The following is a 14,397-nucleotide window of genomic DNA, read 5'->3' as shown; positions in this document are numbered from 1 at the left end:
CTATAATCCAATTAAATTAAAACGTTCTGGCGAGTTTAACCTTACAATATTTAAGACACTTTTGAATTGAATTGAATCAACATGTTTTGTTTTAATTGGAGCAATGCATACACTCAATATTTGTATAGTAATATTTGAAGTATCCGAGTTATGAAACCCAACGTAACATAATTTGATTGTTATTGTTAATGTATGTTACTTTCTTTAATTCAAGCACACAAAAAGTAGCTGAAGAAGGCTAATCTAGAGAAATTTGAATTCATCGTATAGTAAAATATACAGTAAAGAGAGCCCAGGGATCCAGAACGTGGCGGAACTACTAATATCATTGCGATGTTTCATGACGACTTCATTTAGCAGACGGACGAGGTTCGTTTGATTGGTTACCATTGCAGGCGGGTGGAGTTTCTTTCAGTACCGTAACGTTTAACGCTGTGTTTTCAAACTAGAGCAGTCCACACACGGAAAGCTTTAGCAAACTCTACTTTATTTTAAACGTTAACGATGTCACCATTAAATACATCTAAACGTCATTGACATTAATCGTTACAGGATTGCTAGCTTAGAGTATACTTCTTGGTTCGAAGATCTTTGAGTATCTTCAGCTCGCCTCTGCTTGGACTTGGGTTGCTATCGTTAGCTAGCTTACTGTTGTCACCGGTTGTGTTGTTGTAGTGACTCAGGTGAGCAGCGACATGTCGGAGTCCGGTCACAGTCAGCCCGGGATGTACGGGCAGGGACGCCGGAGGAGGCGACGCCGGGGGGACAGAGATGCAGGACCTCCGGGGCAAAATCTGTCCGGTCCCAGTCGGGATCGAGAATATCAACCGAGGGAACGCAGGGTAACATTAGCTAGACTACAAACACATACTGGCATAATGAAATCTGCGTTGTTGTGACTGCTGGTTTGATTCCTGCATAAGAAAAGTGACTCACTTCAGTTTGTCTGTCCAGGATGGGAGCGAGGATCCACCAGGCCCACTCATTCAGAAGACCCCCATCATTCTTGCAAAGCCCCCTGGGGAAAGGGTATGTTAAATTATTCAAGATACTAAACTCATCAAACACATACAATAATAATGACACCAGAACATTTGGATTTGTCTAGGTAGTACTGTTTAAAGGGTTGTCTTATTAACCACAAAGTACAAATATACTTTAGTATGACTGTAATATGTGAAGTTAATGTTATCACATTTGAGAAGAAAGTGTGGAAAACAATACTTTTAATGTTTGGCAATGTAAGGTATTTATACTTTTACATAATTCTTTCTAGAATTTACAATTCACAATGCCAACACAAATGAGTGACAGTTAATACGTGATCATTACAGAAAGTACAGCTCATTTGTATTCAGGTCTTCTGCCTCTCAGCTCATGCAACCTGTGCTGTTGTTGGATCCTTTACCAGGCCAAGTCCTCACAGAATGCACCTGCCAGTGGAGCTCCAGTCCTGGAGAAGCCCATCATGCTAATGAAAGCCAGGGATGATGGAGGGAAGCTGGGTACCCCTCCAGATGCGGCAGCTCAACCCTCTGGTCCTGGGCCCTCCAAGATGGAGAGGGAGGGGCAGCGACCCACCCAGCCTGTGTACCAGATCCAAAACAGAGGAATGGGTGCTTCTGCATCGAGCAGCGCTGTGGACCGTGAGCTATAGTAGATTTCACAAAAATACCTTATTTTTTTCCCTACTGTAAATGTCAGAAACTGTGATGTTTTGACGACCTGGATGCACTCAATAAGGCCAAATTACATCCGCGTAGAAAAGAAAAGTAAATCTTGTTTTCATGTGACTTCCAGCCATGGTTGGCCAGTCTAAACTCCTCCCTCCTGAGAAGATGAAGCACAGCATTAAGCTCGTGGATGACCAGATGAATTGGTGTGACAGTGCCATGGAGGTGAATTTAGTTGATTGTGGAACCATTGTATTGAAGGATGTGTTAATATTTTCAATATAATGCACTGTATGTACTCAAAGGAAGTTCTGTGTTCAACATATGGTGCAGTATCTGAGGGACCAGACAGATATGTTGGTGGTGGGAGTCATTGGCCTGCAGGGAAGTGGGAAATCTACAATCATGTCCCTGTTGTCTGCCAACACCCCCGAGGAAGATCAGAGGTGAGGTTGGTAGAAACACCAGCAATAAGGTCAAGCTTGTAAACTGCTTGGTTATATGCTTTTGTTTCATTTATTGATGGAAAACAGAATAGTGGCTAAAAGAGAAGTTGAACCATGAAGAAGTCCACAGTTAAAGGATGCTGACACAAGGATGAAGCTTTCCCCTAATGACATAAAATATCATCTAGTATGCAAGAGGAATTTGAAACAATGCAGTATTGTTTGTCAGATGCCAGTTTAGTGTATGAGGTCAGTGTCAGCACATGGTCACCCATTACAAATGTGATCGTATGTTGCTGTACAACTTTCACCATCGAGTGCATTTTAAAGCTACACTTAAAAAGTGACGGTACTCTTTCTGAACACACGTAGTAAACAAATCTACTTCTGCAGAGTCCAGTGGAGTATTTCTGCTAATCCTATATAATATATTTTTAAATCGGTTCAGTGTGTGACACTGTACAATGTCCACACACCAGACAATCTAATGATCAAATACTGTTTGTTTCGAGAACATTAGAAGTACTTGCTAAATTGCTTATTCAGACCGTTACATCCTTTCTATGCTTTTTTAAATTGCAGTTGTTGTACATCTTCTCTTTTAGCTTCACCAGTGCAGACATTTTGAAATGATGGAATGCATGTTTGTTTGCTCAGGGGCTACGTATTCAGAGCCCAGACTCAAGAAATCAAGGAAAGAGGAGGGAACCAGAGTACAGGCATTGATTTCTTCATCACACAGGAGAGGGTCATCTTCTTGGATACACAGGTATGAATGTAGTATTTGCAGATGCAGTTTCTCTTCCTTTCTTCTGTTGTATTTATTCATTTTCTGTCAGTGTGTTGAGTGTAAGCAAGTCATGAACTGTGTAAATTGAAACGCTGTGTTTGGTTGAGGGATGATGAGCTGTGTGTGTGAATTCCTTTATTTGTTTCTTCAGCCGATGCTCAGCCCATCCATTCTCGACCACCTCATCAACAACGATCGGAAGTTGCCTCCAGAGTACAACCTCCCTCACACATACGTTGAGATGCAGGTCAGTGGCTGGCCTGCAGATGGCAGCAGGTGAAAACACCAGTTGTTTATGTGAGCACTGGTGCTTAACCTCTAGGGACCAATACACACCTTTTAGTCCTCTGATTCATCATTTAATGACGCATGTGACCACATTAGCACTCTGTGTATAATCTGTCAACAGTCTCTTCAGATCGCTGCCTTCCTGTTCACAGTGTGCCATGTGGTCATTGTGGTTCAAGACTGGTTCACTGACTTAAACCTCTACAGGTTGGTACTTACTAATCTGCAATGGCTCTTGGTTATAGTTACTGCCAAGATTCCCGGGACAAGAAAAGAGGGTAGCTCTCAAATCCCCATCCTACCTCAGGAATGTTGAGCATTTCATGTTGTCGCTTGAGGGGATATTTGTCTTCTGCTTTTTCATGAGCTCAATAATATTTATCTTTCAGTTGGTCTTGTTGACAACAAATGCAGGCAAAACCAGACCTGTTGAAAATGTACCAGTCTAACTTGTGTCGACACATATTCATCTTGCCCAATACAATATTATCTGTTCAAGATGCCCACACGAAGTTCTAATCCTTCAGTTGAATAATTGTAGCCTCACTGTAAGACACTTTCCCTGTGTATACCTTTTCCTAATTAGATTTTTAAAAGTTTAACTCTGTAGTTGAAGCACTAGCTGTAATCAGCTTAGTGGTAGCTACTGGAGAAGGTAGACGACACTAGCCTTGAAAGTACAGAAATTCATTGAAACCAAATGTAACAACTTGTATATCTTAAGAAGTTAAGGAATTAAATGATAGTTTTAAAAATATGTATTTAAACTATATTCATATGCCCTTACATGTGTTGAAACATTGCTAATCACCCATCAAATGCAGCCATTGTCTCATGAAAGCAGGTGTTTGTACAAAACAGGAAGTTGAAAGCTATGTTTGTGGGTAGGTTTCTTCAAACCGCTGAGATGTTGAAACCCTCCACTCCGTCTGCAAGCCATGACAGCGCTGGCTCTTCATGCAATGACGATGGAGCCGAGTACTATCCTCATATTGGTGACTTTTCAATACAGAAACACACAATCTCACACACATCAACCAGGTTTAATGAGCTTTTTTAAATGTCTCCCTCCTCCAGTGTTCCTCCAGAATAAAGCCAGACGGGATGATTTCTGCCCAAGGAATCTAAAAAACATGTATATGGTTGTGGACAAATTAATGGCCCACTCGCATCTCAAGTACAAAGGTTAAAAACTGCAGGATCATCATCTTCATACATAAACATATAGTCCGTTCATTCTGTGGCTGTTTTTAAGAGCTAACCTTGTCTAATGGAAATGTCATGGTTCAACCAACAATACCATTGTGATAAGAATTTGTTTTCGAGCTTTGATTAAGAAAATAGTTGCTCCATGATGCCACACCGGCACTCATCCCATAACACATGGTTTGTTTTTAGGTACATTGTCCATGCTAGACTGCAACATGTTTCCTGGTTTGGAGCAGGACTATCTGGCAACTGAAGTCAACATGTTCCTCCTTCCTATGCAGGAGAATGATGGAGAGGATAATCTGACTAAAGCAGGTTATAGAGATTGTATCTTCACATAAGGCAGAACTCAATTGTTGTCCCGTATATTGTGTGAAATGTGAGTTCATCTTTGCACCGTGTTTAGGGACGGGAACATACCCGCTCTTCTCTCTGCTCCCGGGGTACAGAGGACATCCTGCCTTCTCAACCATGGTTTCAAAACTCCGCAGCCAAATATTGGCTATGCCCCGCTGTCAGCTGTCACACACCATCCTCACTGAGAAGAACTGGTAAACGCCACATTCTTCAATGAAAAATACAAGAAACTGATTTTCTGTAAAAACATATTTGCATATATTTTTAAATAGGTGCACGATATGATCTCAAAGGGTTAAAAAGGCATTTTCATTTGATCTCATCTTGAAGGATAGTGCTCTCTTTCGTTGCAAATACAACATTATTTATGATAAAGTAGGTTTGTGGTTTTTGCCAATGAAACAGAACATGAATTTGAATAGGGTGTGTGCTGTAAAAAATAGAGATTTACAAAGCATATATTTTTTTTGTGTTACTATAACCAGTTTAATTCAGTTTCAGTTTTTATTCATATTTTGTATTTGTAGCCTTTATTGTTCGTAGTGAAAGAGTTTTCAAGGTAGATGTGTGGGCGAGCTTGTGGCAAAGACGCATACTGCATAAACTGCTCCTCTGCTAGAAACATCGGAACACATCCGTTTCATCAGGTGAATACAATTTGGGGTCTGTATGAATGTGTTGTGTTTTTACAGGTTTCACTATGCAGCTCGTATCTGGGATGGGGTGAAGAAGTCCTCGGCCCTCTCAGAGTACAGCCGCCTGCTCTGCTAACACCTTGGTTGAACTGCTGGCGTATACAACAGCAGTTGCAAGCTGTTATGTCTGATATTCGGGTCACTTAAAAGAAAATGTGTCCGTGAAAGTGGAGACCGTCGTTTGCACCCTACAAGAGGGACAAGAGAAACTGGAAGCCCAGTCAGTGGTGGAGAGTCAAATGTTGAAGCAGGACACCTTCTGTAGACTTTGGTGGGAACGAAAAGCTGAGAACTTTTGGCGCTCAGTGTGAGAAAGTTGTGGATCTGCCAAGAAAACCAGTTGTACATCTCTGCACATGATCGAACAAGATTCAGATTTTTTTTTATTTGCAAGTCATCATGGACTTTGTGATGTTTTGGTCTGATGGTGCACATGTGAAAATATAGAAATGTGTATTTGTTTTTTCTTCATTTTCTTTCAAACCTTCAAAAGTGTAATTGTGAATTACTCATAAATAAAAGGAAACTACAAAATATGTTGCCTCTGGGTCAGAGTCATATTCATCTTGTCAAATACAATATTATCTGTTCAAGATGCCCACACGAAGTTCCAATCATTCATTTTAATAAGGAAACTCTATAGTCTCTACATCCTTGGTATATGGCCTTTATTTCCCCTGAAAGAACACACACACCTTAATGTGCTTGAACCTGTTTGACTTGTTGAGCAACCTGCTCCTGGTGGCACCGCTGGTCTCTTTGGTCGCGCTCTCTTAAATAGTTGAGACAGTAGCATAACCCCCAGCTTTTCCTCTTTGCAAGGCCTCATAGTGCTCACGCCCCTCCTTATCCGTTCAACTGATGAGTGAGAAAGTTTAGCAGGCAAAGCGTTTAAACATAGTTTAGTAAAGCTGTGATTTCCATTTGTCTCTTACATCAGCTAGTTTCTAACCAGCTTATTTACATTTTTTGCATGTTTTTTGCATGCATCTTTCCAGGACGAGAATGTATATGAGTGCTATGTTATTAACCTGAAACCTATTTTCAATTACAATTATCAAGAATATTTTGATGTCATTGATGAAACAAAAAAGCTGAATAAATAACTTTCTCAAATTGCTGCCCTGTATTCTGATTTTTGTTTTCTTGAGTCCTTAAAATCCTGTCTCAGCCTCATTTAATAGATGTGTGTCAGGCCCTCAGCCTATATATGCTTATTCCAGACTCTGATTTAAAGTTGAAGGCATTCCTGAGTTTTATTTATGGGGCATGGATTCACCTATAAAATGTCACTCAAAATGTCACTCTAGGAGACAAAGAGACACAAAAAGATTAAAGAAAGATGCAAAACTATACTGCAAAGAGACCACAAGAGACTCGCAACTATGAAAAGGGAACAACCAACCAAGAACACAAAATGATTACGAAGAGACACAAAACAAGTGCAAAGGGTTAAGGGGACAAACAACCACATACAGAAATTAGGGGTGTAACAATACGCGTATTCGTATTTAACCGTTCGGTACGAGGCTCACGGTTCGGTACGCATGACGAACCGAACAATACGTTTGAAAAAAAACGAACGGTGAATTTTGTGAACCGTTACACCCCTAACAGAAATACTTTTAAACACTTGTAAACTCTGGCACACATATACGAATGTCTAGTTAAGGTCAGGAGGTTGGCAGATTCACAGTGATAAAATAGGTTGAATAGTACGAAGCCTGGGACTGATCCAGCTCAATCTAAACAACGCACGCACCAAAATTGTCAATGTAAAGACGTGAGCTGTTAACCCGTCTCCATGATACGCTTTTAGCGGAGAAAGAGCGGTGGACATTTGGTCCGCAGCCAGGTGTACATCGGAATAAAGTGCAATTAGCAGATAACAATTACAAAGTGACACAAAACCACAGAGAGATGCATTACAACTACAAAGAGACAAAACAACCAAAAGAGACTGAACAACTATAAAGTCTGTGTGTCTTGCTCAGATGAAGGAGAGGTGGTGGGGCCTTTTGCTAGTCTGTCGTCTCTATAATCCATCCATGAGCCTGTCCCCGTCTTTAAATGTGTATTTGTTGGTTGTACATAACTGGCAGGACATGTGAAGACTGAAGAGGGACACTTGTTAACGCGCTTTTAGGGTTTGCAGCTTCCCGTTTGGCCACTTGATCAGACAGCAGGAGAAAAACTAGAGAAGTTCACTCAACAGAGTGCAGATCTCTGTCAAGTGTGTCTGTAACGAGCACTGCTGTATGTTTGATTGAATATAATCACAATTGCGTTTTACGCTTCAAGTCTATTTTTTTTCAACATGATGCCCAACAGAAGGTCACTGTATCCAGGTCACTGTATCCACACCTCACTTGATGCATGTGCCACAAACAGTCATTTGTCACTGATATGGGAGTGGACCTACCAGGAAGTTGCCCTTTAGTCTCTCTCTCTCGTCTAGAGGAAAATAATCAAATTACATTGGAATTGTATGCACAAGACAAACTATTGAGTCAAATTGAAAGATTGTTTTTTATTTATTATTATGTTTGACAGCTGATATGCATTCTTTGAAGGTGCACTGTGTAATCCTTTGCCACATGCTCCAAAGAAATAGGGGGCAGCATTTCCCCTCTGCTGCTAAATCCATACTATCTAAATCAGTTAATAACAACAACACACAAGCCCATACTACCAACTAAGAGCAGGGCAGGAATACACACAATTCCACTAAACTGCTGACATTCTGAGAGTTGGTCAAAGTAACTCTGATGCAGACGGCACAATCTTGGCGCTAGGAGCTGACACACCCCAGTGAGCACTAACCCGGATTTCAACGTTGATTTCTGGTTGAAAAAGCGTTGATATGGGGTCTGAACGTCTAAGACGTATTTTAACCGTCTTTTGAACCGGCTAATTTACGGTTACAATATCAACGTGTCACAAAACACCAATTTGTTTTAAAATATTGATGGTTTGTTCAGTTGTAGGTTGAAAGAGACGCGATTTTGGTTACTTTAAACGTATTTCTCCAAAATCATATTACGCTGTCCGTTCATATGTGGTCTACACGAAGACGTCCACTCCCATATCAGTGACAAATGACTGTTTGTGGCACATGCATCAAGTGAGGTGTGGATACAGTGACCTGGATACAGTGACCTTCTGTTGGGCATCATGTTGAAAAAAAATAGACTTGAAGCGTAAAACGCAATTGTGATTATATTCAATCAAACATACAGCAGTGCTCGTTACAGACACACTTGACAGAGATCTGCACTCTGTTGAGTGAACTTCTCTAGTTTTTCTCCTGCTGTCTGATCAAGTGGCCAAACGGGAAGCTGCAAACCCTAAAAGCGCGTTAACAAGTGTCCCTCTTCAGTCTTCACATGTCCTGCCAGTTATGTACAACCAACAAATACACATTTAAAGACGGGGACAGTTGTTTTGTCTCTTTGTAGTTATAATGCATCTGTCTGTGGTTTTGTGTCACTTTGTAATTGTTATCTGCAAATTGCACTTTATTCCGATGTACACCTGGCTGCGGACCAAATGTCTTCTTGGTTGGTTGTTCCCTTTTCATAGTTGCGAGTCTCTTCTGGTCTCTTTCCAGCATAGTTTTGCATCTTTCTTTAATCTTTTGTGTCTCTTTGTCTAGAGTGACATTTTATAGGTGAATCCATGCCCCATTAATAAAACTCAGGAATGCCTTCAACTTTAAATCAGTCTGGAATAAGCATATATAGGCTGAGGGCCTGACACACATCTATTAAATGAGGCTGAGACAGGATTTTAAGGACTGAAGAGAACAAAAATCAACACAGCAGAAATTTGATAAAGTTATTTGTTCAGCTCTTTTATCAATGACATTCAAATAGTCTTGATAATTGTAATTTAAAATAGGTTTCAGGTTAATAATATAGCACTCTTATACATTCTCGTCCCAGAAAGAACCATTCGGCAGATGCTGTTGTGCAGTGTTAGATCCGGGGGTTCTCTGGCCCGATACGGAGCTACCTACTTACTCAGCTCTCTATTAAAAGATTGGCGAGCTGGTGTTCTTGCTAGGAAACTCGCCTGGCTCTGCTAAGTACCGTTACTCCTGACGTCTGCCCTGCTTCCTCTGGTGACGTGCGCTCAGCCGAGGGGTTACCCTGGCCGCGCGCTTCTACTAGTCGCGTCAGTTATGGCAGCTTCCCTCTTCTGGATCTGGGCTCTTGGTAAATTGCCAGGTTAGGTTTTAACGGCTAGGATTTTCACTACTAAAACCGTAAGGGACTGTTAAGTGGACCGGTCACGAGGATAACCATTCAGAACTCAGTTGTTAGACATACAATAGATTTAACCTTGTACTGCCACGAGGAACTTTTACCACTTTCAGCAAAATGAATTCTCTTGACAAATTTACTTTAAATGCAGATTCGATATTTATTGCAGGATATATTAGCAGGGGCACAGCTACAGCTCACATCAAATAATACTATACTTGATTCGATACCTTTAATTCTTTGATTATACTCATTAGTTTCGAGGCCGAGTCGGCTCGGTGGAGCTGGATTTTGAAGATGCGATGAAAGATCCTTTTGGGGTGTTCAGGAGCGAAGGTCCGGCCGAACCCTTCAGCTCCTCCTGCGCGGCCAACGAAGTCCGTGCAGCGATCCTTCAGGCTCAGTACAAAGTCTTTAGGGTGGCTGTGTCCATCCGTCGTCTAGTTGTTAAAGTCAGGCAGGGGGAGAGGAAATTCTCTGTCTTTTAATCTTTGCTCACGAACGGCGGTCTTCTTTCCGTGAGCAGAGACGAAGTCCTCCGATGCGAACGAGGTCCAGTGTCTTTCTCCGTGGAGCACTTGGAAAGGCTCCCGCGTTGAATCCCGTCTTGCTGCTTGTAAGACACTCTTTTTATAACACTTTTGGGCTGTCTCGCCCCCACACACACTGCATTCTACTCCGATTACACATACGTTATGTTTTACATTTGTTAAATCACTCTACATTGTTAACTAATACACACTTGCTTTATAATGATTATTCGATTTCATCTTTTAACTCATAATTATACGCTTTGTGTCCCTTTGGCCTAATTTACATACCAAACATATATTCCCTCATTTAAGGCAGTTTCCCTGGGATCTCAACTATTCTTGACAGCAGGCAACATGCACAACAATGTAAATAAGCTGGTTAGAAACTAGCTGATATAAGAGACAAATGGAAATCACAGCTTTACTAAACTATGTTTAAACGCTTTGCCTGCTAAACTTTCTCACTCATCAGTTGAACGGATAAGGAGGGGCGTGAGCACTATGAGGCCTTGCAAAGAGGAAAAGCTGGGGGTTATGCTACTGTCTCAACTATTTAAGAGAGCGCGACCAAAGAGACCAGCGGTGCCACCAGGAGCAGAAGGCCAGCACTTGTGCTGCTGGCGCTGTTGGCGCTGTTGGTGCTGTTGGTGCTCTTGGCGCTGTTGCAGAAATTCCCCTGACAGCAGCTTGTTTCTGCTCCAGCGATTCCTGCCATCGTTGTAGATTCAGGTGCGCACACCTGCTTGGAGGCACAGCCCTTCAGGGTGATCGATGCACCTCCTGCAGTCACTGAGAGAATGAAGATAATGTGAGTGCGTTCATCTAGAATCCCTCTCTGAGCAGAAGGAATATGTGGAACAGAGTAAGATGTTACGTGCTTGCAGGCTTGTTACCTTTGGTTGTGATGCAGTGGTCTTCAGTTCCCTCACAGTTTAGAGTTGCGGTGCAGTCTTTTCCGTTGCATTGGAAGCACTTTTTACCATTTGCAATGGATTTGCTGGGCACTGTAATATAAAACATACATTGTTCATACTTGGTTATGTAGAGGGAGATTGGGGGGTTATTGGAATGCACTATTCTTCCTTTAGAGCAGTGGTTCTCAAACCTGCCCCACTTTGGAGGAAGAAAAATGTTCATGCCCCACCGCCCCAACAAAATTGTAACAAAATGGTCTATGTTGAACATTTATTGAAATAACAACATTTTGTGACTCCTCCATCTGTGCTTTTTCAAATAATAGAATAAAGAAAATTGCAATCACTTTTAAGTAAACCAGATTGCTCCATCAGACAAAAACAAATAAAATGTGCAATCACTTTGTTAGAACAATGCAAATAAAGTTATATCTGTGCAAATTAAGTTATATCTGTGCAAAAACTACAATTTGGAAAAAAATAACTTATTGCAATTGGCTGCAATTAACCTGTTTTGCACTAAACATATTTTCAAGACAACAATAAAGTGCAACCTGTGAAAAACGAAACAAAACAAGTTTCATACTATCCGCAGCTAGTTTTCAGACATAAAACACAGACTGGTCTCTCCTCATCTCCTACCGCGTTCACTGTGATACCCAGAGCAAGATAGGCGTCATCATATGTTCTTCTTGGCTGCTTGCTGTTCATCTCGGATGCATCGCTTGCGGTTGCTTTTCTGTTCCCGCCTGCCAAATGTCTCTTCATTTGGAACACTAAGCCACACATGTGAGTCCAAGGATCATGGCCGTCGCGCATGCGCAAGCGTAACCTGCTAACGGCGTAACGTAAACATTTATACGAAAGTACAGGCATTTCGCCATATATTCATTAATTACTTAAAAAAAATTAATGTATTTTTATTATTTTTTTAAATACAAAAATTCTGCATTTCCCCCTGCGCCCCCCCACCTGCAATACCACCGCGCCCCACAGTTTGAGAACCACTGCTTTAGTGCCTTTTTGAAGCTCTTTATATGCTGGTGAACAGCATTCAAATGAACAGATTTATAAATATTCTCTCTCTTTCACACACATATTCACACACAGCTACACTGTGGCAGTTGGGGGTATATTACCCTTTGGCTCCTCTATAATGGATGGTGATATTGGGGAAAAGTAATTTCCTCATACTGGCTTGTTTTGAAATTTGATTCTTTCTTGAAACATATTTGCCCCAAGCATATATCTCAGGTTCTGATACATTCACTGGCATCAATCCACAATGTCTATCCGGCACAAGACATAAATATACAACTTATATATGTTTAAAATATATTATTTACTCAGTAAAATCATAGATATATATTTTTTAAATCATACAAGTCATTATTTTGACATCTAAAATGTGACAAATGCAACCAACTCTAACTTTTAAGGAGCATAATAGTAGTAATGAGGAGAGTAGTCACATTTTTAACAGCGTTTGCTCCTGCAACTAAAACAGCTCTCAGTGTAAATAATACTAACAGACAATATAAGTAGGTTACCAGGGGCAAATTGGACATTGCAGAGGTCGGAGTTGCAACACTTGATGCTGATTACGGTTTTAGAGATTCCGAAGTTGATTGAGCCGTCCCCACACTCTTGAGCCAAAGCGCAGCTCTTTGACTTGACTTCAGGTTGTTCAAAACCACCTGCAACAAAAGAGGAACCTTTATAGACCGGGCCAGGACAAAGCAGTTTTACGATAAAACAATGCAACACAAATGACCATACCTGCATATGAAGTTAAACGAAGTGCAGCACACTGTTGACCTGCCAAAGGGCATTCTATTGCTTTGTCTTGGCAGGTTCCTGAGACTCCCGGTACACACTCATAACATCTCAGGGTGTGGGCTGTGGAAACACAATATTCACATAAGTAAAAAAATAAAATAAAAAGTTTTAACATTTGTAAAGGTAAATATAACATATATATAAATATATATATATCTAAAACATTAAAAAAAAATGAAAATGAAGATCCTCCATCTCTTAAAAACATAACATAAACTTGCCTTTAGAGAGAAGCACAATGCCACAGATCAGAGTAAGGAGATGCATTTTGTGATGGCGGGATAACAATAACTTCCAGTCCGATCTGTTACAGCTATAAGTAGTTCTTCTGAGGAGGGGTTGTCCTCATCCTCAGACCACTCCTTCTTTCCTGCTTTGAAAGTGAAAAAAGAGAAGCCCTGTCAATTCACTTGAATTGAAACTCATGTTTAGTTTAGTTTTTTTAAGTTTGCAACTTTTTGACAGATCTGAACAGCAAGAGGTGTCTTATAGCTAGAAGAGGATCCATACATAGAGAGACAGACTGAAGGACCAATAAAATACAAAGTGAAAGACTGCCACTCTGTTTTTACACATAATATATGAACACACATCTCTCATAGAACATCTGTGATCCACTGAGTGTAATTATGTGTACACAATGCCCTGAGGACATCAAACCCCATCGTCAATACATCTCAGTGCATGTTTACACAGTTGTGTCATGTGAGGAACTGCAACACTGCAATTATGAAAGGCGGGAAAAATGTTCTCTGTTACAGCGCATTAACATTTTAGGAGCATTTCCAATTATTTTATCAGGTGACTGCACGATGGCAGATACTGACTGTTTTCACATGCTGGCCCTTTATTTCAAAGTAACAGGTAATTTGGATGTAAAGTGGTGACTGCATTTTGATCATTTGCATTTTGTACAACTTTGGCTGTATCGTTTACTGCTGCTGCTGAATATGACTGTTTTATATTAGTGCCGCAGAAAAAGAACCACTGGAAAAAGTAAATAAATATGTATTTACTTTTATCGTGTCCAGTTAGATTACCTTGACGTTTAAACATCACAATATTCCTGAATGAAGATACAATAAATATCTCTGAGCATTGTCCCTCTCTGCAGTAGAAATTGTTGTGGCAAATCCCACTCTGACAACGAGGAACGAGACAAAAATCTCTTACGGGTGTCACACTTTTAATGCTCAGAGCATGGCACGCAGGACAAGGTTGAGGTTGAAATGTGCATCCCGATGGGAAGTTGTTCTCTCTTTATATTTTGGCTTGCTCATCCCTTTATGGTTGCTTCTTTTAGTTCGTAACTTGCATGTATTTGTTCAAAAGACAAAGGGTTGATTAGCCATCTGATCATCTTCTGATGGCATCCAGGAAACAATTCA

The 14,397-nt window shown here is 40.7% G+C and overlaps 2 protein-coding genes across 2 annotated transcripts; one reads left to right on the top strand and one right to left on the bottom strand.

Moving 5' to 3' along the window:
• Positions 1-379: 379 nt before the first annotated feature.
• On the top strand, positions 380-6,408 carry smg9 (SMG9 nonsense mediated mRNA decay factor). Its single transcript, XM_079275240.1, has 13 exons — positions 380-842; positions 955-1,029; positions 1,412-1,646; positions 1,801-1,898; positions 2,007-2,119; positions 2,777-2,888; positions 3,061-3,156; positions 3,319-3,404; positions 4,086-4,192; positions 4,275-4,382; positions 4,596-4,721; positions 4,813-4,957; positions 5,456-6,408. The coding sequence occupies exons 1-13, from the start codon at positions 696-698 to the stop codon at positions 5,532-5,534; spliced, it is 1,527 nt and encodes a 508-aa protein (XP_079131366.1). The 5' UTR covers positions 380-695; the 3' UTR covers positions 5,535-6,408.
• Positions 6,409-6,759: 351 nt separating this feature from the next.
• LOC306782757 (phospholipase A2 inhibitor and Ly6/PLAUR domain-containing protein-like) lies at positions 6,760-13,276 on the bottom strand (the record flags this gene model as incomplete). The annotated part of the gene is made up of 7 exons (XM_079276198.1): positions 6,760-6,764; positions 9,974-10,163; positions 10,846-11,045; positions 11,150-11,260; positions 12,721-12,867; positions 12,950-13,069; positions 13,231-13,276. 7 exons carry the CDS (start codon positions 13,274-13,276, stop codon positions 6,760-6,762), a joined length of 819 nt encoding a protein of 272 aa, XP_079132324.1.
• Positions 13,277-14,397: the final 1,121 nt, after the last annotated feature.

The sequence above is a fragment of the Melanostigma gelatinosum genome (genome assembly GCF_949748355.1).
Source record: "Melanostigma gelatinosum genome assembly, chromosome: 9".
NCBI classification, from domain to species: domain Eukaryota; kingdom Metazoa; phylum Chordata; class Actinopteri; order Perciformes; family Zoarcidae; genus Melanostigma; species Melanostigma gelatinosum.
This window is presented reverse-complemented; position numbering and strand designations above follow the sequence as displayed.